At 36.5% G+C, this 25,325-nt stretch overlaps 2 protein-coding genes across 2 annotated transcripts in view; one reads left to right on the forward strand and one right to left on the reverse strand.

Annotated features, from left to right (window-relative positions):
* The window catches only part of LOC107689299 (melanopsin-like), a 3,284-nt gene extending 927 nt beyond the window's left edge, over positions 1-2,357 (reverse strand). Inside the window, exons 1-2 of the mRNA XM_016487239.1 lie at positions 2,051-2,357; positions 367-520 (exon numbers count right to left, since the gene is read on the reverse strand). Coding sequence (XP_016342725.1) covers positions 367-520; positions 2,051-2,357 — 461 coding nt within the window. The remainder of the gene's footprint in view (positions 1-366; positions 521-2,050) is intronic.
* Positions 1-10,461, forward strand: part of LOC107689296 (protein transport protein Sec23A) — a 22,502-nt gene extending 12,041 nt beyond the window's left edge. The window contains exons 13-20 of the mRNA XM_016487236.1: positions 4,124-4,230; positions 5,142-5,295; positions 5,410-5,487; positions 5,573-5,734; positions 6,821-6,907; positions 7,317-7,472; positions 9,922-9,987; positions 10,157-10,461. Coding sequence (XP_016342722.1) covers positions 4,124-4,230; positions 5,142-5,295; positions 5,410-5,487; positions 5,573-5,734; positions 6,821-6,907; positions 7,317-7,472; positions 9,922-9,987; positions 10,157-10,246 — 900 coding nt within the window. The 3' untranslated portion in view covers positions 10,247-10,461. The remainder of the gene's footprint in view (positions 1-4,123; positions 4,231-5,141; positions 5,296-5,409; positions 5,488-5,572; positions 5,735-6,820; positions 6,908-7,316; positions 7,473-9,921; positions 9,988-10,156) is intronic.
* Positions 10,462-25,325: the final 14,864 nt, after the last annotated feature.

Consider the following 25,325-nt stretch of genomic DNA (forward strand, 5'->3'; position numbering starts at 1 on the left):
GCTGATTTGCTGATCAAGAAACATTTCCTTTCATCAATGTTGAAAACATTTGTTGGACACAAACTGAAGTCCTTGCAAAATATGATTTTAAAGATTATTTTAAATCTGAGGTAATTCTTTCTATTTTTCCAAGGTTGCTTTACCACCAGAGTGTGACGATATAGCAGTATAGTACATATAAAATGGTATAGGTATATAAATGGTATAGGAGAATCTCTACTGGTTGACACGTGTTTCTGTTGTCACAGTGAATATATCGTCATAGAGCCCAGCCCTTTTTGCATTGTAAGAAACATGCCTGTCTTTTTACTTTAATTCCACATGATATACTTTATAAGAATCAAAACAGAGCACTTAGTTGCTTACGTTTGAGTCATGGAGTTGATCCATGGGTTTAGAGCTGAAGTGAAGAGTACAAGCCACGTGGCAACAGCCGAGGCAGGCTGCGGGCTCTCTTTTCCCGTCAATGTCTCATAGAAGCAGATAACGATGTATGGCAGCCAGCAAATGAGCAGGCACACTGTCAACAACACGCACAAATCACATGACGTGGTTAAAGATTTTTTTGAACAAGCTTATTTCATTAGCTCAAGAGGAGTATCGACGTCTGGAGGCTGTGTTGCATGTGTGATGTATTTTGCTAATTCGTTTTTCCATAATCTACCTGGACCCTTGCTGTTTTTTTTCTCAGTCACCAAAAACAGAGGAATAAACATTATACATTTAAAATAATTAGGTTGTCAATCGATTCAAATTTTAAATTGAATTGATTACATTTAGTTAAATCACAGTCAATCCACAGCAATTCATTTTGCAGTCAAATTTATTATTCTTTTGGTGAGTCGTTTGTCTACATATGCACACAGATTGATGTCTTTGGCCACTGTAATCTCGATAACTCTAGTTTTACTCTAAACATTCTCGGATTTGCATAACCAGTAAAAAGTTTGGACCCAACTACTCATTCTTTATTATTTCCATAATGGGGAAGAAGCTGAAACTTTAAAATAGCACACATGGAAATATGGGTATTCTGTTATTATTTTTAGCTTAATTTTTGAGCTTCTTCGTTGTGTAGATTCCAGCTCTGCACAGCTCTGCAGGACACGTGTTGGCTGCTTTTCCTTCATCTCCAGTCCAACTCTTCCATTATATAAATTAAATTTATAGTTTTTAAATGAAATTCAAACATAGACAATTTATGTTTGTCTGCAAAAATTTGAAGCATTTAAGCTGAAACCTTTATTTTGAAATGTTTTAAGGTCATGAGAAACGTAAATTGAGTTACATATAGTAACAAAGTGTGTCTAAACTTTTGACTTATTGTGTGTTTTCTTTGCAATTTATAATCTTTTTATATTATTATAGTATTACTGTACATTACTATTCAAAAGTTTGGGGTTAGTGAGATTTGTTTTAAGAAATTAATACTTTTATTCGGCAAGGGTGCATTAAATTGACCAAAAGTGACTGTAAATGTAATGTAATGTTACAAAATATTTATATTTCAAATAAATGCTGTTCTTTTGAAATTTCTATTAATCAAAGAAACCTGAAAAAATGTATCATGGTTTCCATCAGCAGCAAATCAGCATATTGGAATGATTTCTGAAGGATCATGTGACACTGAAAACTAATAAATTCAGCTTTGCATCACAGGAATAAATTACATTTTCAAATATATTAATAGAATAATAATATAGATAATAGAAAACAATTGTTTTCAGTTGCAATAATATATGACAATATTGCTGTTTTTACTGTATATTTGAGATTCAAGAATTTCTGCCTTGTTAAGCATTAGAGGCTTTTCAAAAACATTTTTAAAAGATCTTACCGACCCCAAACAATGATATTATATGTGGATGCTGGTGTTGCTCTGTGTGTTTGTATTGTTTGTAAGCAAGTCTCCATATGTCAGGGGAAAATGATTGTACCTAATCAAACCTAAATTATGTCAGAAAGATAATCACTTATTGAAGATCCAAAACACTGTGGCAAATCAAACATAATAAAGCGGCTTTATGCTCCCTGGTTTAATTATGCTTACCTATGGTAGTCACCATTACTATGGAGCTTTTGAAGTAATTATTGGCTGGCACGTAGAAACAATGGTCTTCGTTGCAAACAAACGTCCCTCGTCGCACCTGGTTCCTAGCTATATACACTATATATCCATACATGGAGCACATCAGTACAATGGGAATGATGATTCCCACCACCATGAAGAGCATGTTGAAGGCAATACAGGATGGTTTGAAGCTGGGAACGCAGAGGAACTTTGTCTCGCTGTAGACGTAACTTCCAAAACCAAAGAGTGGCAGAGCCGCGGTGAGGATGCTGTAGACCCACACCATTGTGAGGATGATTTTGGCCCTGTACGCTGTGAAGATCACGGAGTAGCTGAGGGCGAAGCAGATCTCTGTGAACTTGTCAACAGTCGCCCAGGTGAGCGAATGGATTGAGGCGAGCTGGAGCAACAAAAACAGAAAGGCACTGCCCTTGCAGGTGGCGCTCTTGCTGGGGTAGCTCTTGACTTGGGAAAGGCTGTTATGGATACCGAAAGGGATGGTGGAGATGCCCAATGCCAGATCACATAGGCAGAAGCTCAGTGTGAGAACCCAGGTGTCCGTTTGCAAGCTTCGGTTGAGTAACACCACCGACAGTAATACCAAGTTCCCCAACACGGAGCAGATGCTGGAACCAATCATCAATGCCGCATAAACCACCGCCATCCACTGCATGTTTACATTTACAGACAAGAAGACAAACGCTCATTCAACGACAGAGATCACACTGGAAGCTGTGGAAAGAAGAGGTCACGTTATCTGTGCCAAACCACCAGGGAAGGTGTTGCTGTATGGGAGGAGTGTACCTCATGCTGATCTTTAGGAGTAGAGGATCAACTGCACTTCACCAAGCACTGATCTCTTTGGGGAGCGTTAGTCAAACCCCCCTCCGCCTTTACTATCAGCACCTGCCTCAGCCGGTTCGAAAATGGCAAACATGCTGCCTTGAGAGGCAAAACTATGCGAACAGCTACAATCACATGTAGCGAGGTAAATAAAGCATCTAACATTTAAAGAGCAAGTTTCTGTGGACACAGGGCGCACTGGGAGGCTGGAGCTGCTCTGCTCTACAAACACAACGCTTGAGATCCAATATCCTCTCTGTTGCGGCTGCTGCCGACTTTATGAGCCGTTTCGCACTCGAGTGTTTTTTTAGTATAATTGGCAAGAAGTATGACCCTAATGCAGTTTAAGCCATAATCATTAATTAAGGCTTCAGTGCCTTTACCCAGAGCTTAAGCCATCCTTCCAGTTATATCAGTTATATCCTGTTACATGTGTCCTTTCATACGGGCATTAAACAGTTTTTGGATTACAGGTTTTTTGCACAAGCCATATTTGCAGTACCTTACCTGGACTTAATTGTTTAGTCAAATATAAATATTAAAACTTACTAATTACTTCACAGTTGCAGTCAGTTTATAGACATGTTGAGCATTTATGGGCCATGATTTTTACTGTAGCTTCAAATTTCAGAGAAATGTGTGCTACAGTGGAAATCCTTTCTATCCCAGTATAATGTGTAAAAACAACTACATTACTGGTCAAAAGTTTGCAGTAATTACAGTTTTTTTTTAATGTTTTTGAAAAAAGTCTCTTATGCTCACCAAGGTTGAAAATTCAGTTTTGGCAACACAGGAATAAATAATATTTCAAAATATATTAAAATAGAAGTGTAATAATATTGTGCAATATTACCTTGTTTTTGATCAAATAAATGCAGCCTTGGTGAGCTTAAGAGACTCCTTTCAAAAACAAAAAATCTTTATTAACTGGATGACTTCTTGAGGAGTGGGACACTGTGGCTTTACTAATGCTTCCAAAATTGTTTATTGGTTTTAGAGATCCAATGTCATGCTCAACTAATGGTGTGGCTCTGGGTGAGACTATTCCGTTTGCTAGTTTGTCTGAACAATAGCAGATTGGTGCCAGGGTGGTGGGAAGGTTTCAATGGAACCCTTTGTAATGAAATCTTTGTAATGACATTTGATGAGTTTGTCTTTAATATTGTTGAACAAAATATTGAGCAGTGTTCTGTCTTTTCTTTTCCTCAGCACAACGCTCCTATCCCACAGGGTGGACGTGGAGCCATACAGTACGTGACGCAATATCAGCATTCTAGTGGGCAGAGGCGCATCAGAGTGACCACAATTGCAAGGAAGTAAGTCCTCTGTCCAACTGTTTTCAATATTGATTATATAAGAAATATTTCTTGAGCAGCAAATCAGCATATTAGAATGATTTCTGAAGGATCATGTCACGCTAAAGACTGGAGTAATGATGCTGAAAATTCAGCTTCGCATCACTGAAATAAATTTCATTTTAAAATGTATTAAAACAGAAAACAGTTATTTTAAATTGTATTTTTGATCAAATAAATGCTGCCTTTGTGAGCATAAGAGACTTTATCAAAAACATTAAAATATCTTACCAACCCCAGACTTTTAGAATGGTAGTGCAAGGCTATCGTACTTTAGAACTTCTGTTCTACTGCATTTCAACCATAAATGTCATAGATTTTCTTTTGTGAGACACAAGAGCCGATAGAGTCCACAAAGTTTCCAGTTTGTCCACTAACCATTTGAGTACCCGAATACTTAGCAAAAGGAACTAGGGGAAAAAGCCTTCGACACATCATCGTGATTGTAGATTGTTCGTAGCGTGACCGTCTTCCTTTCATAAATGCGTTCAAGTTTGGACATCATCTTTGTACATCCTCCATTTGTTATCCTCAACAATTGCGTACAGTTTCCATGACAACTCGAAGAAGACATCAAAAGATTCCACTTTTAGAACATTGCATTTGTTTGTCAGAATCGATACGCATCAAAAGTGTACATTTAGTCTTGGACAAAGCCTAATGCGCTGCTTGTAGCTTTCAAACATACTTGAAGTGTTTTAAGTGCCTGAAGGATCATTTCAGAGCTCTTTGACTCTTTTTAAATATACCTTTTAGATTTATTTTTTAGCATCCAGACAGTGAAGATGAATCAATGTGAGTCAGACTGATGATGCTAAGGCTTGTGTTTGAAGGTCACTGTGCTATAACGCTCTCCTCATCCTCCTCTTCAGCTGGGCTGATGCGCAGACTCAGATCCAGAGCATCGCTGCATCTTTAGACCAGGAGGCCGCTGCCATCCTCATGGCCCGCCTGGCCGTCTATAGGGCTGAGACAGAGGAGGGCCCGGATGTTCTGCGCTGGTTGGACCGACAGCTCATCCGCTTGGTGAGCCTTTCAGTACTTCTTCTTTCAGCTGGGACTTGCACTATATTACTTAGTATAATCAGTCCTTTAGTATTAGGAATGCACAATAATTTCTTTATTTTCTTTAATTTGCAGTGCCAGAAATTTGGAGATTATCATAAAGACGATCCCAACTCATTCCGCTTCTCCGAGACGTTCTCATTGTATCCTCAGGTACCTTTCGTCTCATGCTTTGAGACGACACTTAATCTCACTTTACAGCTAAGAGAAAATGAAATCTTGACATTGTTTTTGGCAGTTTATGTTCCATCTGAGGAGGTCTCCATTCCTGCAAGTGTTCAACAACAGTCCTGATGAAAGCACCTATTACAGGCACCAGTTCATGAGGCAGGACCTGACCCAGTCTCTGATAATGGTACAGCCCATCCTGTATGCGTATTCATTTAATGGACCGCCAGAGGTAAACATGCAGACCTTCTCCCACTGCACATTTAAATGTTTGCTTAGTTTGACTGACCAGTGAGGGACTTTTTAGATGTAAGATACTATGATCACTAAAGAGAAATTCAGGCATGTTTTTCAACACATGTTAGAAATCAATAAGTATATAACGTATATAAACTTTTTTTAGCCATGTCTATATTTAAAATACATTTGACATATTTTAAAATGGAATTCATTTCTGTGATGGAAAAGATGAATTTTCAGCATCATTACTATAGTCTTCAGGATCACATGATCCTTTAAAATATCATTCTGATATGCTGATTTGGTAATTTATTACTCTGATCAATGTTGAAAATATTTTTTTCAAGATTCTTTGATGAATAGAAAGTTCAAAAGAACAGCATTCATTTTATTTAAAACATTTTTTAATAGATTTTTTTACTTTGATCTTTTAAATACGTCCTTGCAGAATAACTATTAAAAAAGGACTGACCCCAAACTTTTGAAAGTTAGTGCATAGAAAGTGAAACTAGCTTAACAATTTTTATTAAATATCCGTATTCATAGATTTTTTTTATGAGCTTAATGAGTCTTTAAAGTAAATCATGTGTCATGACTCGTGTTGAATCTGCACTGCAGTGTCATAATGATGGTGCACTTGATGTCCCCTGACTCAACAGATTAAACAGTGTTTTGTTTAATTAGTGTGCTGTGATCTTTTGTTCTTATTTTCGTTCAAGCTCATATTATTGTTGTCTTTAAACCTTTTTACAAAGGTACCATTTGTACTCACGCATGAAGGTTGTGTGTATTTTCACACAATTTTTTGAGAGATAGAGGTAGAACGCAAGCAGGCAAATGGGTTGTATAAACTCTACATAATGGTCTGATGGTCTGTAGTGCTTGTTCTTCAGTAGCAGTGAGCAACTCAAACTTACGTGTGTGTATTTCTAATCTGCTTTTAATGGAGGGCTTTATGTAACTTACTGTTTTCCCCTGACACTGGGACCAGAAGGGGGAAGTTCTAGGAAAAATGTTTAACAAAGCATCTAATTGACAGTGACAGTCTAATCATGGGCTTTGTTTCTTGTTGTTGTAGCCTGTGTTGCTGGACAGCAGCAGTATCTTGCCTGACCGCATCCTCCTCATGGACACCTTCTTCCAAATTGTGATTTACCATGGAGAGGTAAGATGTAAAAATCACAGCGCATGTTCTGCCTTCCGATTGCACAGTGGTTTGTTTTCCCATGTGACTGGGTAGACATTGGTTTAAATCCAAGTCTTTTTCATCTTTTCAATAATTAAGAATGCAGTCTGCTTTCTTGGTCTCGGTCTGAACTACGCACATGAAATCCGAGCCAGTTTTGCACCGAAACAAGTTTAAACTTGGCTGCGTTTCAGAGGACAGACATTTTCTGATGAAACATTGGAGGTGTCTCGCTGAAGTACATGCTAATGAAGTGAAATTTTAAACAAATGGAGTGAGATGTTCTCTTAGAGTCACATTTACTAGCACTAGTAAACAAGATGAATTTTCAGATTTGGCATGTTGTTGGATGACTTCTGATAGATGCACTGTGTTTTCCCTCATGTAGACGGTGTCTCAGTGGCGTAAAGCCGGGTACCAGGACATGCCTGAGTATGAGAACTTCCGCCACCTGCTTCAGGCTCCTGTGGATGACGCCCAAGAGCTTCTGCACAATCGTTTCCCCATGCCACGCTACATCGACACAGAGCACGGCGGCAGTCAGGTACAGAGGACCTCAATAATTATGAGCCACTCACACTAAACTAAACAGGTTACACTGATTTAGTAGAGTTTAGTAATATTAAATGGCAATAATAAGTGCAGTTACTAATATTATATGCAATAAAATGTTTATTTCTTGGTAATACACATTTGACAGTAAAGCACTGAACTCGAGTTGGGAAGCATACAACATTTACTTTTATTAACAACAGTAACGTGTAAAATCTCATTTTTAAATGGAAAATTTATATGTATATATATATATACAGTGGGTACGGAAAGTATTCAGACCCCCTTCAATTTTTCACTCTTTGTTATATTGCAGCTTTTATTAAATGTACCATTATTCTTCTATAGTATACTGAACTGATCAACTTGAATGGTTATAAAAGGAGTTGTGTGATTCAGTCGCAAATTGAAGAAAAATTTAAGGCAGTTTGTGACTTTTCTTTCTGCATACACACAAAAAAGGGCAAAACTTTGAGAAAATCTGATTTCTTGATGATTTGATATTTTATAATAGTGATTTTATAATCTCAATATATAAAGCAAAAAAAAAAGAAAATGAATGACTAATAAGCCATTAAGTTCTCCTCTGCTGCCATCTACTGGTTAGAGTGCATCTACTGGTCAGAGTGGTAATTTGACATATTTTTTTAAGTGTTTTGAAGTGTTTGTATACCAAAAAGTATATTTTGGTAATCCCATTAAAAAAAAACTTAAACTGGATCATTTTTACAGCTTTAAAGTGCTGTCGTTGTGTAAAATACTTGAAAGTCATTGAAAAGTGCTTGAACTTCTCTCAAAAGGTTGTACAAACCCTGAAATGAATAATTTAATAACATTTGACTGTCTGCCATAACATCATGGTTATAAGTTATCCTGACTATTTCTGGTTTTCTACGTCAGCGCTGTTTGATTTGTTTAAAACAGAGAATTCTGTGCAGAATTTGAATGCTTTTCACTAGATCACGCAGAAACCATTCATTCTGCGGTGAGTTCAAACACTTCTCACTGGATCTCGCAGCACTGTGCAGTAACAGTGTCGCGAGATCAACACTGGTTCCCGAGTAAACTGAGCTCGGACCAGTTTGCTTGTGCTGCACTACAAGTAGCTCAAACAAGTAGCGCGGCTTCGTTATGCTTTTGTTTCATTTGCCGTTTGAGGTTTTCCATATACAACAGAAATGGCAGCGCTTATCAAGATTTGATATTTGTCAATACTTTTAGGTATTTAATTAAATGTATTAAAAACAGACACTAATAACAGATATTTATCTCATTTTTACTAATATCGCTGGATTCCGATTGCCCTCTCAATGTCAGATTTTAGTCAGCACTACGTTTCTGCCTACTTTTTGGCATAGCCTTCACATTGGGAACGTACCAGTGATGCCTTAAATTGCTGTTTAGGTAGGCAGCTCAGTGTCAGCTCAAGTTTTGGAACAGAACCCCCCAAAACTGGTAAAAATCACAGTACCATAGTGGATTATTTCAGTTTTTTTTTTTTTATGGAATAGCAGCAACAGATGCCAATTTTCAACAAACAGTTCAATTGGTTAATTGTAATAATAAAAATAAAGTCAAATGAAAACACACACACAAAAGGAATTCTTCTGCCAAGTAATATAGTTCATTAGCTTGGCTGAGGTTTATGGTTACCAAGCAGCATAACAAATCAAAGATCATTCTGTGTGTTGCAGCCAACATTTAAGTGCACTTGGCTCGTGAATATGGATGTCAACTGATGTGCGTTCACAGATGTCTGTGTGTATATATAGTAGGGCTGAGCGATGTTCAGCTAAAAATTCATATTTTGATATTTTTCCAAATTTTGATGACATTTTTAATTATCTTTCTCTCTGTATATGTATATATGGGGGGCAAAAAATAACCTTCTTCAATTTTTTGAGAGCAAATGCCACTTAGAACAATTAACAGGTCTATTAGCTGCATTTACACTCCAAGACTTAATGCACAAATATACCGTGACATACAGTATCACATTTTTTGTCCCATCCAGTCCCAATATATAGTCCTACAGGCTATTTTACAGTGTAGGCTTTTACAGCCAGACCTATCCATTTTAGTTTAAAAAAAAATAGTTGGTTTGAGACAGCCGTGGCAAATGACAGTTGTTGAATCAGTAATTTTGCATTAGTCAGTGCCAATATTTATAAATTGCTTTCACAAAGCCACCTCCATTTTCTCAAGCCTTGATTAATGATGGCTCAATGGAAGGTGCTCCTTTGAAAACAGTTGTTCCGACAGCTCTTCAGTCAATTTCTACACTTGAGCAACTTGCCCTCAGAGATTTTTAAACGGTGCTTGTGAATAAATGACTGTAATGGATCACTGAGGCTTGGCTTATAACCGGCATATTAATACACCATGTGAACTGTTTATAGGGTCTGAATCTTTAGCCAGATTTATTTTCTCTCCCCCTCCAGGCTCGTTTCCTCCTCTCCAAAGTGAATCCTTCTCAGACTCACAACAACATGTATGCATGGGGTCAGGTGAGTGCTGTATATCTCACCAACACAAGCACATTTCCTATGTGAGGAATTTTGATTAGTCTACTGTGACGAGCTATTGTTTACAACAATATAAACACGTCTCAGCTTGTTCTAATATTGTTTTACCCGCACCGCCGCTGATTGAATCACACTTCCTGTGTTTGTGTAGGAGTCTGGCGCACCCATTCTGACAGACGACGTGAGTCTTCAGGTGTTTATGGATCATCTGAAAAAGCTGGCAGTGTCCAGCGCTGCCTGAGAGCCTCCGTCATTTTCTCAGTAACACACAGGCAGCAGGGTCACATTGGCACTGCCCTAAGTTTTCCCCATTCATATCATGCATATATTGAACCTAGATCTTTGAAAAGAGAGATTGAGTCAATCGTGAAAGGAAATGTAATTCTTTAATGATTAATTATGAAAAAAAGGTAAACACTCTATGTTGAGTATACATCAGGACAAGATATTTGTTACTGTTTTGATCATCTGAAAAAGCTGGCAGTGTCCAGCGCTGCCTGAGAGCCTCAAGTCATTTTCTCAGTAACACACAGGCATTAGGGTCACATTGGCACTGCCCTAAGTTTTCCCCATTCATATCATGCATATATTGAACCTAGATCTTTGAAAAGAGAGATTGAGTCAATCGTGAAAGGAAATGTAATTCTTTAATGATTAATTATGAAAAAAAGGTAAACACTCTATGTTGAGTATACATCAGGACAAGATATTTGTTACTGTTTTAATCAGAATGAATTTATTTTGCTATGTGAGTGAAGTAGCAACATAAAAAAAAAAATAGTTCACACAAAAATGATAATTAATTCATTATGTACTCGCCCTCATGCTATTCCAAACCCATAAGCTGATTTTTTTTGGTACCTGGACACAAACTGAAATTATGATGTAGACAAAAATAGTCCATGTGCTTTATATCCAAGTCTTCTGAAGCCATACATTAGCTTTCAGTCATTTCAGTTTTTTTTTTGGTCATTATTCAGTCATTTAGTCATTATTAGCCCACATTTGTCTCCAAAATGTAAACAAAAAATGGCACATTGCAGTAGTTTGCTATACAAACTGCTTTTATGTACCATTTATGATTTAGTCTAAGATGTTATTTGATTATAGGAGAGTTTAAAGTACTATGTACTAGGAGAGTAAATGTACTATTAAAGGTCATTAATATCCATTATTCAAAAGTAAAGGTCATTAATATTCAGTGACCTGTATAATCTTAGTTAAATTAAGAAATAAGCCATGAGATGCCAATGCTGTTGTTGATTGCTTCTGCACACCATTTTTGAATGCACTAGACATGAATTATCTTACATTTCCTTGTACAAAGCTATTGTATGGCTTCAGAAAACCTGGCATGTAGTGCAAATGTCATATTGATTACTTTTATTATGCTTTTTCTCTATATGGCAAAAACCACAACAATTCTTCAAAAGCTAATACTTTGTGTTTTACGGACAAAAATGCCAGCATATGGGTTTGGAACAACATGAGGGCGAGTTAATAATAATGACTGAACATTCATTTTTTGCCTGAAATGTTGCTTCGAATCTGATGTTTACGTGTATGAAGCTCTGTGATGAGACTTATGTTGAACGGAGGGAGGAAACTCGCTGGTTTTAGCACACCTGCAGCAGATACTTTTGTTTGCCTAGTCGAGGAAGGTGAAAGCAGTGCCAATGTAGCCAATTAAGCATGAGAGCTCGAATGCCGCCTCTAGCCAACAGCGCAGAACAATGGCTTATTTTTAGACCCTGTGTGCGTCTCTCGTCTCGTTGCCGTTGATGGTTTGTGTTTCAGCGCAGGGTTGAATGCCCCGTTCCAAACACAGACTTGCAGAATTTGTAAGCTGCCTTTCTGTCTGTAGCTCTGATATTTATGAGCCATTTCTAGCAGTATTGTATGTTTTGTTTCTAATAAAACCGGCTTCGTGATATCCCAGCTGGCCTGCAGTGTTCACATTTTGGAGACTGAAAACCAATCTTTCTGTCACTCTTGCCTTTCAAGTCGGCATCCTGTGAGTCTCAAAGGACACAGAAGTCAACTTTGTGTTGTTAAAAGAAGAGTTGAAAACACTGCCATCATTTTTTTCACCCTCATGTCATTCCAAACTGCATGACTTACTTAGAGGTTTTGTATCATCTCTGAGCTGTTCTTTTCCATACAGGCTTTGATCGACACGAGGGTCGAAATATTCCTTTAACAGAGCGCAACTATTGCGTGTTCCACAAGTGAGAGTTTGGGCTGGTGTGTAAAATAATTCATAGTCACGATAGCACGGTCCAACACAAAGATTCAGGGATTTCCTTCAAAAATAATTACTTCGTTTACACCATTTCTGTGGTTGTTTTCACTGATGGCCACATGGGAGCAGCAATTAACTGAGAGCACGGTTCAACTGTGATAATTGGAGAAGTCAAACCTTCTTTGAAATGCTGTATGTAAATGATTAAACTCTCACAGCAGTCGATCTAGATATTTCACATCCAAGTTTTATGGAAAGACAATTACAGATTCAAGTGTTCATTATTTCAGAACACACCATGTTATTCCCTGGTAAATTTCTCATCCGGCTCCCTATCCATACTTTTATGGATCACCCTTTCAAATTGGCATGCCTGGGTTTTCATGCTGATTAAATTAATAAATTCAACACTTCGTTAGGCAGGTATGAAAAGGTTATTACTTTCACGCCCTGAGCACAGTGTAATGTATCATCTATATTCTGATTCTATAATGCATGCTAAAACACTTTTCATACTAATTTCAGCTCAATGGCTGTGAAAGCCTGTAACTACACCTGTAAATTCTTCCTATAGCCATTGATTTTTTTTTCCTTATGCATTTGTTTTCTTCATATGTCCCATCTGTTATTTTCTTAAATGTGTCTCCCAATCTCCCGATTTCAAAATTTAATACAATTAAAAATTGAAGAACTGTGTCTAAAGAACATGCATTACATGTTGATTTGGACATGATTACTTGGATAGCATGACTTTGTGGTCTCTTATTGCAATTGCGACATTCAAATCAATGTGTATGTGAGAGCTCTGAAGTATCTCATTCTTCCAGTGAAGAATAGTCATTTTGTAGCAACAAGAACCCAAATCTTGTTGGCAGGAGAGTCATGGTGCATTTTACATGCACTGCAGAATGCAAGCATTGAGAGTGGAAACAAAGCATATTGTCAAAGACAATATTCCCAAACTGTATTGCTGTGGTTCCATAACAATCTGATCAATTTCACTGACTTAGTCTTAGAAAACAATCTTTTACTTAGATCGTTGCCAAGGGGCAGAAAAGTATTAAATCTCAAGCTTGTTAAGACAAATTAAGACGTGTCTATATCAAAACCACATCTGGAGTGTTGTTAAACCCACTGTCTTATAACATCCTCCAGAGAGGTTTGGAATTATCTTGTCGCTTGCCAGAAAGTTTCCATTAATTATTGAACGAGATCTGCTGCATTTTGGTGCAAAACATGTACTTTAATTATGCATTAGATTTGATAAGCAATTTCTCCATGACTCGTTGGAAGAAATTCAATGCTACAGATTTTGGGTCAATGTGTTTCACTTTTCCAATTCATTAGCCATGATGGATCCAGCTAATTAACCCACACAGTGCTGGCCTCTCACAGATGGGTGGAAATTCACTCATTACAGCAAATGAAGGTATGACCTTGCTGATTGAAATTCTCAAAATATCTCTCCCTAGAAGGAGTGTGTTTGCTGAATTAACAGACTCACCGCAGCCTCGTTCAGGCACATTTGAACACAAACCTCACATCACATCCATCACGAGCGATGGACTGAAATACCTGCCTAAATGAATCGTCCCAGATTTTTTCAGCAGTTTTGTCTTTAGATAAAATAATCAGCTCTTTCAAACAGCTTTTAAAGAGGCAGCTATTTTGTCCTTGTAATCAGGCAACTGTTTGTCTGTTAAGTGCGTTGCTGTAGAGTCTGTATTGAATAGGCTGTACACAAGAGGATGACGACATCAGTACAGTAATGTCACAACAGAGTATCTGCATCACAAATGGTTTCAGAGGACATTCTGAACCACTCATACTACACACTGACAAGGATAAAGTGCTTTCTTTTAGAGCATCACTGCAATATGCCTAGTGAATCAGTGAAATTTAAGGTAAAGAAGAATTGTATTGTTTTGTATTTTATTGCATTTTATTGTTTATTACTAAAATCGGTTTTGGCTGTTTTTTTCTTTTTTCTTTTTATCTTTATAATATGCTGTGACAACAACCTTAAAAACACAGGTGGTAAAGCAAAAGCCAAGGGAGTTCATCACAAAATTCCTAATGTACATACAGTAACTGATAAGAAAAATGAAGTTATTTCATTGAAAAACCATAAAATGTGAGTATCTATCTATCCGTCTTGTCTGTCTGTCTGTCTGTTTGTCTGTCTGTCTGAAAACAGGACAACTTTAATAGCCTACAATATGTAAGTACAAACAAATTTACCACAAACGCCTCAGAGGTTACCTTTTACTCAAAACAGAAGCCTTAATGAATATCAACACGCACATAGTATATTAAAAAGAAAAAATGAAAACATGCCTGTATTTTAACTTTGAGCGCTGGAATGTGTTATTCGAAGATTTTAAATTACAGGTATTTAATGTGATAAAACCAGTCCAATTTCATGTATAGCAATGAATTGCGGTTAATGTTACCATGCATAATTATCTGAGAGAATTTAATCTGGCATTGACAGTCAAGACTTTACTCTCAAACTGTCACTTCGAGGACAAAAAAAGCTAAATTTATATTCAAATACTGTTTGTCGTCAGAGAGTTAAACACAATTAACTGAGCATTTGCTTGTATAGTCACTCGGGGTCAAATATTCGCCTGTGAAATTTGGCTGACACTAAGTTTCAGCTTTACGTGACCACAATATCAAATTATATATATATTATGGAAATGTCATTATTACCGTGTATGCAATATGAGGCTGTAATCTGATAGCTGTAATATATGAATATTTGCCACTTCTATTCATAGCTTCTGCCACAAGTTTTTCATTTGTGAATGATAATACTGTTTCCTGCTGGCAACTGTGTTCAATAAGATGAATTATGACAGGTGAAATATAATTGCATCATTAGTGAAAGTGACGCGACATGTGGCCAAGTATGGTTACCCATACTAGGAATTAGTGCTCTGCATTTAACCCATCCTAAGTGCACACACACAGCAGTGAACACACACACACCCGGAGCAGTGGGCAGTCATTTATGCTGCGGCGCCCGCTCAAGGGCACCTCAGTCGTGGTATTGAAGGTGGAAGAGAGTGCTGGTCCGACTCTCTAACCATTAGGCCCCGACTTCCCCATTATGTAGAGAAGCCATTACTTTACAGTTATAGTTGCCCTTTAATAGCTGACACATATGTAAATTCATATTTTCTGTATCTTTCTTTGTCATGTGTTGCCAAGTAACTAAATGGCCATTAATTTGAGTACACTGCATTTGCTTTAGTCTACTGCACATCTGTGATTCTCATAAATCTCAGCACACAATCTCAGAGGATGGTATGCACATTCAGGGCATGTACACAAATGACTGCACCTCTAAACACCCCTCTGTCAGGCTCCTGAAGTTTGCGGACGACACCACAGCCATCGGCCTCATCCAGGACGGTGAGGAGTCTGCTTACAGACAAGAAGTCGAGCAGCTGGCTGTCTGGTGCAGTCACAACAACCTGGAGCTCAACACGCTCAAAACAGTGGAGATGATTGTGAACTTCAGGAGAATCATCAGGACATATTGGTGCCCCCCTGCCTAACCTCCAAGAACTTTACACCTCCAGAGTGAGGAAAAGGGCTGATAAAATCACTCTGGACTCCACACACCCAGCACACTTCTTCTTTGAACTGTTGCCCTCTTTGAATAAGTTACTACTTCGCAAACATTAAAAAAATATGTTCTGTATAGTATAAATGAAATCCGGATTCATCATGGTGTTATTGTCATGTGACCTACCAATTTCAGCTGCGTTGCTTCACTGCTTTTCACAAATCCTCCTCTGTGGTCTGATGGGAGGTAATATGTGATTTCAGATTCAGCCCTTCCTAAACCTGTAGAAAAAGGAAAATCATGAATGAGATCGCCTTAATATCTCAGTTGTTTCTAGCCATGGAATTCAATGGAAAGAAACTTTAGGTCTCTTCTCCTGAGAAAAAGACCTCATTCATCTCTCATTTCATTTGTCTTTCTAGAGCTTCAGAAGAGACCTCAACAATGTCTCAAACTTTGCTCAGCTTTGCCACAATCTCAATATGAGCTAATTTACTGTATATTTCTAATATTCATAATTTTTCTACCAAATGATGTGAAATTTACAATCCACATATATTTTATAGCTCCATACTCTTAACTGTATTGTCTCATTCGTCTACTTCAGTAAATAAATTAAAATTTATTTTTATATTTAAAAATGTATATATTAATTTTTAAGTAATAAAAATTACTTTTTTAATCATTTAAACTAATAAAATACCTGTTAAATTGGCAAACCTATGAAAGAGAATCCAAATGTTTTTCATCTGGGAATTCATCTAGTTTGAGTTGATTTTTCCTTTCATGGCAGCTTGAAATGTGACTACATTTAGTTCTGTATTTTTTTATTAGCACCAGGTACTAATTTGTAATATCTACATCAACACTCACACAACCTGCAAGTAATAACACGGATCTAATGCTGTGCTTTTGTCAAGAGTACATGTGTGTGTGTGCTGTTAATAATTTATGTTGCCATACGGAGTGCTGCAAGCTAAAAGTGTTTTTATCTATATCTGTACCTGCGGTGGTGATTACTTTGACTGAACAGCAAATAATCTCCTGATATAAAGACGACGCCTGCGGGTGACTGAGTTAAGGGTTGCAACAAAAAGGAACTACGTTCAATAAAGATGCTGCCTTCCATGATTTCCAAGGATGTGAAGGTTATTTATTCAAGAACCTTTTAAACAAAACCCTTGTACTGTGTTCAGAATACAATACTAGCATTTTTTAATAGTAGCAGTATGTGTAGTAAACTATGCAGCAGACAGCAGTTTGCTAAAATTGTTGACACGTGCATGTTTAATTAATCAGAAAAAAAAGTTATTTAGTATTTTGATGAAATTTTGTGCAAAAAAAAATGTATTTACATTTGACAGTCTGATTGCATAAAAGCTGGTAAAAATCACAGTTGATATTGCTTTTGGCTTATTCACTACACAGTCATTCAAGCATTGTATTAACATATTATAGAAGATGATTGCAGTTATTTTTGGAGAGCTCTTTAAGCAACACACCCCAGGTGAAGAGGGTAAAATATATATATAATTGTACCTCCACAGTTGAATGATTCTTGATGATCTTTTGATGACTAATGATGACTTTTTTTCTCCATTTCTCTCACCAATGGATTTATGCTTCCTTTACACTGTCGCCTTTGGCTTGCTTAGTTGGGGACACTTTATTTCTGGCAATACTGTCGACTTGATTGCATAGATACTATTTTAACTGAATGGAGCTGGATGATGACAACACTGAATCGATGACCTGATAAAAAAAAATAAACACACTATTTTCCTGTTTAACACTGTAAAGCTGCTTTGACGCAATATGTATTGTATGAAGCGTTATTTAAATAAAGGTGACTTGACTTGATTCAGAGGGTTTTACTGAAGGGATTTTGGATCTCTCTATTTATTGCTCCATAAATCAGAAAATACTGTCAACAGCCATTAAAAACTACATTTGCACCATGTTTTAGGAATAAAATGTATAAAAACAGGTATATAACTGAACAAACTCCTGTGTAAAAAAACTTCAGAATATAGATAGGAATACAACTATAAGAGTGCTACTGTAAGTCCTACTGAAGCGGAAATTTCTGGCTCAGTGCAGGAGAAAAAAAATAGTTTTAAGAAAACAGCCTTTAAAAAAATTGTATTTGAAATCTACAGACACAAATATAGACAGAGGTAAATATAAATATCCAAATATAGATAGTTTTCTTTACACTAGACTTAAGAAAAGACATGTTATGGAAGCAAAAAAGCCCAAAACTAGTGTCTTGCCTTGAAACATGAAATACACATGTGTTTTTTCTCATCTACTCTAGAGATGTTCTTATACAGTGTGATCGATCACATGCCATTGAACTCTGGAGCGGGTGGAGAGCCCATAAAGCAAAGATGGCAGCATCTAGGTTGTATAGTTTTGGGGTTGTAAGAGCCAATGGCTATTGAAACATTTGCAGTGGATGCCCAGCATACTGCAGGAATAGTATAAGATTTTCCAAACATGCCATGCACACAGTAGCATGTTTAGGCATTACTATTGTTTACTACTGTCGAGTGTACGAGTGTTTACTATTGTCATTTTGCATTACTGACACACTATTTGCCTATTTAATACTGTAAAGTTGCTTTGACACAATCTGTATTGATAAAAGCGCTATATAAATAAAGGTGACTTGACTTGACTTGACATAACGCAAACCACGCAATTGCGTGGGGCCCTGTGGTCCAGGGGGGCCCCCGCGGAATGCAATTTCTACCGAGGGGGGCTTATTCTGGATGTGCCTGCCAGTCTCTATCACGAGCTGTCACTAAAGCAGGTGATTAGACAGAATTGCTTTTCCACACTGTCTGAGAGCTTTTTAAATGCATAGAGAATCGTCACACTTTTAAAGGTCAGCGGCAGCCGACACTTCAGTGTGACGATCAGAGGGGAAGATTTGTCATTGGGGAAAAAAAAAGTTAATCTGCCACATTGCTTGCTTTTTGAGTGCATATTGGGCTGTCAAAAATCAAATGCCTTTCTAATGAGTTCCTTTTCATTGAGACGTAGAAGTCGGATTGTTACGACCCAGATGGGACACAACACGAGAAGATTAAAGAAAACAAACAATTCTCAGATTTTGTGAATCATAACACCGAGTAGTGAAACAGGACTCCAATAAATAAAAATCAAAAGAATAAAACCAAATTAGAAGAAGAGGACATAAACTAAGTGGTAAAATTGTATTACTGCAGAGAGGAGAAGATTAAAAGGAGAAATTACAGTTAATTATAAAACGGATAGTTCCGGTCCTTGATTCTGATTGGTTGAGCCAAGTTCAAAGCGGTTGTAAATTACTCTACAAACATACACCTTTGTTTACATTTGTGTGTTGCTCTGCAACCACTTTGTTGGAACCACAACTGCTTCTGAGGAACTACATTGTTTAGCGGAAGAATAATGTTTTTATTAATATCATTACACTTTATTTGCTCTGTTTTATTTTGTGAAACCTTACTACATATATGGAATAACTGTTTTATAAAAGCAATAAGCCCCGTGAAGCCGTGGTTTACAGTGAATTTATAACAGCTAAGCTATACCTTAGCTGTTATAAATTCACTGTAAACCACAGCTTCTTGGGGCTTATTGCTTTACTCTATCGCAAACAGCATATAACAACACAAACATTCAGGCTTTATATTCCCCCAGCACAGCTGCTAATAATGATCACCACATTAGTCTGAATGAGGCAGGAAAAGGGCCACGTCAAAGAGGAACTGGAGATCAACAGCCAATCAACACTCACTACTACTACTCAAACTGATCTAGAGTCAGGTGTGCGTTAACCAGAAACCATTCAAAGGTTTTTTGTTTTGTTTTGTTTATTATAAAAAATTTATATCTTTATCGAGCAAAAGTTTCAGGTAAGCAAGATATTTACTTATTTAAAAATAAATACCTTTATACACATCAAATTAATCAAAAATGACAATAATGACATTTATAATGTCACACAAAATTTCTATTTTAAATAAATGCTGTTCTTTTGAACATATTGGAATGATATCTAAAGGATCGTGTGACACTGAAGACTGGAGTAATGGCTGCTGAAAATTCAGCTTTGCATCACAGAAATAAATTGTATTTTAAAATATATTCAAATAGAAAACAGTTATTTGAAGTTGTAATAATATTTCACAATAAATGCAGCCTTGGCGAGCATAAAAGTCTTCTTGCAAAAATAATAAAAAGTCCAGACCCCAAACTTTTGAACAGTAGTGTACCTATAAATATAAATAATTGTTATATTAAAATAAATGTTTGGGTACTAAATGGCATGCTGGCGATAACCACATAATCATTTCAACTTGTAAAGAAACCAAAACAAAACAACAACATTTTTTATATAAGAACACACTTAAAATGTAAGTCTATGGGGCAGGACATTTCAGAGGGTCTAAAAGCAGAAATGCGTTGCTAGTATTTTGTGAAAGCACTTATATTAATTCCTCTGTACAAAAATAAGCATAATTCGAGCTTTAAAGTCAAAATCATCCTTTTAGTGCTGGAACTATTGTTCTAGGTCGATGAACTTCTGGTTATGAGTTACTTTAGCGGCATGACAGGCATAAAAAAGTTATTGATTTTATCACATTTCAGCATGAAAAAAAGTTACTATATTTTTGAAACTGTGCCTTTTAAAGTCTCTTCTATTGCAATGTTTTGCTTCATAGACTTGCACTGCAAGTGCATTATAGTAAATTTTTGCTTGTTTTTGACAATTAAATACAAGTCCAAATCATTTTGTTTTGTATTCAACATGCCACAAGCTTAATAATTTTATTAAAAATAGTAATTTAAAAGCAGTGTTAGCTTTATACTAAGTGCCTACACTGGCTGTTTTTAAATGACAGCACATGTGAAGGCCTCTCGGCAGGGTTTTCTGACATTAGACCGAGTTAATGATGTGTGAACTGTCAGTGATTGTGCCCTGTAGTCCAGCGGTGCTGCTCTCTCACCATCCTTTAACAGTAGTAGGTCATTTTAATCACAAGATGTGGCGCTCGACTAACAGCCTCACATTTCACACGCCACACAGGAATACGCTTAGACAGCTTTATATAGATTCACAGTCTGCCAGTGCGCTCCAACACCCAGCACAGCGCTGAACAGTTGTGTGTTTTTTGACTTAAACACGCACCATACTCTAAAAATAGACCTTGACTTCATTTCTCTAATAAGCATATGCGTTTACACTCGGCTGGTGGAACAGCAGTGAATTAGAGGTCTTTTTGGAGTAATATCTTTATGGTGTCTGTTGGGCAATGATAGGGTGGGTGTGTTTTGCTCTGCTGAAGCTAAATGCCTCTGATGTCTACTCTTCATGTTGATGATTAGTCATTTTGGCTCACTTCCATTTTCAGCTCTAACTACCTTGGGACCATAACACTGTAACCATTAATGGATTTTTTAAATGAAAAGATGTTTATTATTTGAAATGATTCATATTACGCATCCCATTCTATCACATCCACTAGTAGATAACACACTTTAAAACATTAGCTCTGCACAGTCTAAAATCACATACATATTCTCTCTAGATTTCCAATGAGCCGTACTTTCTCAAATCATAATATATAGGGAATACTGGGGCTAGCTGTCACAAAGGCATATAATATCATTATCAGAATAATATAAATATAAATATGAACGTTTATGTGAAGTATACATTGCAATACAACAGTGCTGTTATTGTTAAAAAACTATTAAAAATAATTTGTATTAATTTAAATAAAGCTGAAATAAAATAAAATATAAATATTAGATGAAAAACTTAAATAAAAGAAAATTTATGCATTATGCATAATGCATTAAAATGCATTAGCATTCTTTTTATCTAAAGTTTTAGTAATTATGTTTTGTGCTTTTGTCATTTTTATTACTTTTATAAAAAATATTTCATATAGGCCTACATGTGTGTGTTCACATTTTGACAACTTACTCTATATAATGTGACAACATACCCCTTTATAGTAAACTATATATAATATATAGTATACTATATATAGCTCATACTGTATAATGAACTATAACTGAACAGTTTATAATAGTGCAAATTACAGCTTTTTATTACGGGGAAAAATTGCTTTTTATAGTCCAGCTCCAAGGTACGAAACTGACTCTCAAAAATCACCTCTCTACAAAAATGCATTAGATTAAAAAATTTAGGGACATAAGGAAGTGTTTATGTTGCTGTTGAAAGGTGTGTTTTTGTAGCGCCCGAGCCTGAGGGAAACTATGAAGCTCACGCAGCTCTGAAATCTTTCAGCAAACCACAAATTAATCAATGCTGCATTAATCTGTGCTCCCAGCACTCTGTTACAGTCGCTACTCGTGATGAGGTTTTACTCTTTCCTCTTGGAAGTAAGCCAGAGAAGGAAACGTGTCCTTCCTCAAACTGGCAGCAGCAGCTTGTTGTAAGAGCTGCAAGAGGAATTTGACATAATGTGCCAATCAGATTGGGAGAATATGAAGTTTCCTTTGGGCAGATATGACAGACTCTCTCCTGTCTCTGCTATAAGATATGGGCAGGACAATGTTGTCACTTCCTTTAATTTCAGAACGTTTTGCAGCAGGAACATCAATCACTTGGGACTCAATGACACATAGTGCTGGAATTCTCAGCGTTTGATTTGTCCATAATCCTTCCCAACAGACAGTGGAAAGGCTCTATGGAGTCTGTGTGGGAGAGCTAATACATTATTCATGACATTGCCCTTAAAGCGGGAGAAATGAATAGAGCATGACATGAAGTTTACACTAAAGGTTGAAGTTAATTTGTTTTGTGGTGTCCCAGGTGGTTTCTCCATTGCTGTTGTTGATCCAGCTAGTTGAAATTAAAGTTTGATCCATGGAAACCCAAAGGGCAATGCATTCTGTACTCAAGGCATGAATATTTACCCCCCAACCTGGCTCTGTAAGAGCAATTATTTATTTCTATTGGACTCTAGGGAGCGTAGAACAATATCTAAGTACATCCAAGTTGGAAATGAGCAACAGGAATTGGACAACTGCCAACTTATATAATGGGAGCATATCACTGATAATGAAAAAAGCAGTAACGAGTTGTGACGCGTGTCACAATGAAACATTATATGATGTATGAATGTGAACGATGTAACCACTAAAATTCCTTTAAGCCAACTCTTAAAAGAATAGTTAATTCCAAAATTAAAATTGTGTCATTATTTTTTGTTATAATGGTAATTATTAAATTAAATTAAATTTAAATTAAAGGTAATTTTTAAAGCAGATCTTTTCTATACAAATTACCGTTCATATCATTACATAGTGTTACAAAAAAGACAAAAACACACCATAAAAGTAGTTCATAATTCATCTCTTCTGAATTGTGTGAAAAAGAGAATAAAATTTCAAGTTATCAAGTTATCCTGAAAAAACACATACAAAAAATTATTATTTTTTTTACTAAATTTACAATAAAAAAATACCAGCTAATAAAATGTTAACTTTAAAAAAAATTAGCTTTTAGGAAATTGACAATTAATGAAACTGCATAAATGTAAAAGGTCAACAGAAATTGTAATTAACAGAATTTGAAAATATTCATTTTTTTTAATTCAGATGTTACCACATGCATCACATTTTTAGCTTACCTGACAAAAAAAAATTGTTTTATTCCAAATGAAAAGAAAGAAATGAAAGATGAATGCATGCAGTGTAGTTTAAGAGCACACCGCAGGCAGATCAGAACATCGTTCGAGTGTGTGCTGTTATCATCGGTTAATACATCACCTCCAGCTTTTCTGTCTGTTGCCATAGTAAACCCATTCTTCCATCAACCAAAACACATGCATAACAGAGACCCTTTCCACTTTTACCGCGAGCTTCAGCCGTCTCTATGGCAATGCCTGTTAGAAGGCACCTTTGATACTCTGAGTTATGTGCAGCAACTGCACGTAACAATGGCTGTGTTTAACATTCTAATCAGCAGAAATGGAGCATTGAGCAGTCACAAAGACAGCTCCCATATCTCATGCAAACACAAAGCCTCAGCAAACACTGCAGCGTACACTCCTGATTTAACTTACTGACACCGTCTGCACAGACAAGAGAGACAGAAAATACTGCAACATCTCATCTGCCTTTTATATATATATATATATATATATATATATATATATATGCTTGTCAAAACAGGAAGACAAAATCTATCTATATAGATAGATTATTGGAGTACATTTTACAGGAAAATACTATTTTAGTTTTTCTATCTCAAAATTTCTCATATAATGCATATAATGTTACTTGCTGTTTTCTTTGTGAAATTTACTAGCAATTTCTCAGTGAGAACTGTTTCTACAACAACTCCTTAAGGTTTACAGTGAAAGACCTGTACTCACATCTAATAAGAAGCCAAAATCCATAAAGAACCTCTTGCTTTTGTTCGCTCAGACTAGGAGCAATCACACTTTTCCAACTCAGTTGAACTAACACAAATCAAAAATCAAAGATAGCACAAAAAGTGTTACGACATCTTTCAGAAAAGTGTCAAGCCAAGTTGCACACTGTTTAATTGGAGGCAACTGGAGGCCCGACCTGAAAGACTTGAATGCATCGGCTAAAAGAAAGCACTCGATTGGACATGGAGGCAGAACATGGTGAACATTTTTCTTTAAGCTTTAAGCGCAGCTTCAAGACCTTGTGTGAGGATGTCACCTTCGTTATTGTAGGTCGATCCAGGAAATACTCATGAATACACTCAGAAACTTTCAAAAGACATTTAATTTAGGAGACTATTTTGTCATTTGATTCAATATGCCCTTGCATATTTAAAGAAAAACCAGCTATGGATCGAAGGCAAGACATCTAATTTACTGTTCAGATACTCCAATCTAGCTGACCGTTAACTTCAAAAGATGCGGCTCTGCATTCAAAGGATCCAGCGTTTTTCTCTGTTTGCCACTGGCTGCTTCTCTTAGAGTCCAGCGGTGAAAAACGTCATTAAAAATGTGGCCTTAGTTCAGAGGTCATTCTGGTGTCGTACATTCCTCTATGCGGCCAAATCATTATTTACTGCTGCAGCAGCGAATTGCTTCTTTCATCACAGGAAATAGATGCACATCAATAATGTCACATAATACCAGAGTATTATATGAGAATGTTATTTGAGAAGATCAAAATGACACCACTGCTTTCCACTTCTACAGTTTCACATAGGCCTTTTTATATCCCACAATACCCTAGCTCACTAAGTGCCATGGTGTTACCATATATATTTGAAGAAATTTGGAATACCATCTAATAAAATACCACAATATATGACTAAATGAATTATTCAATACCATAGTAAATGGCAAAATACCATGGTGTTACAGTACTTTTTTTAGTGTAATTATAGTGTTTTATCAAGCTGTACCGTCTTATTTTGGAAACTTTGAGTTAGTGTCTATAAATAACCTGGCAGATAAATGATGACGTAGTTTGGATCTGAGGGAT

This window comes from Sinocyclocheilus anshuiensis, unplaced genomic scaffold (assembly GCF_001515605.1).
Source record: "Sinocyclocheilus anshuiensis isolate Anshui unplaced genomic scaffold, SAMN03320099.WGS_v1.1 scaffold1006, whole genome shotgun sequence".
NCBI lineage: Eukaryota > Metazoa > Chordata > Actinopteri > Cypriniformes > Cyprinidae > Sinocyclocheilus > Sinocyclocheilus anshuiensis.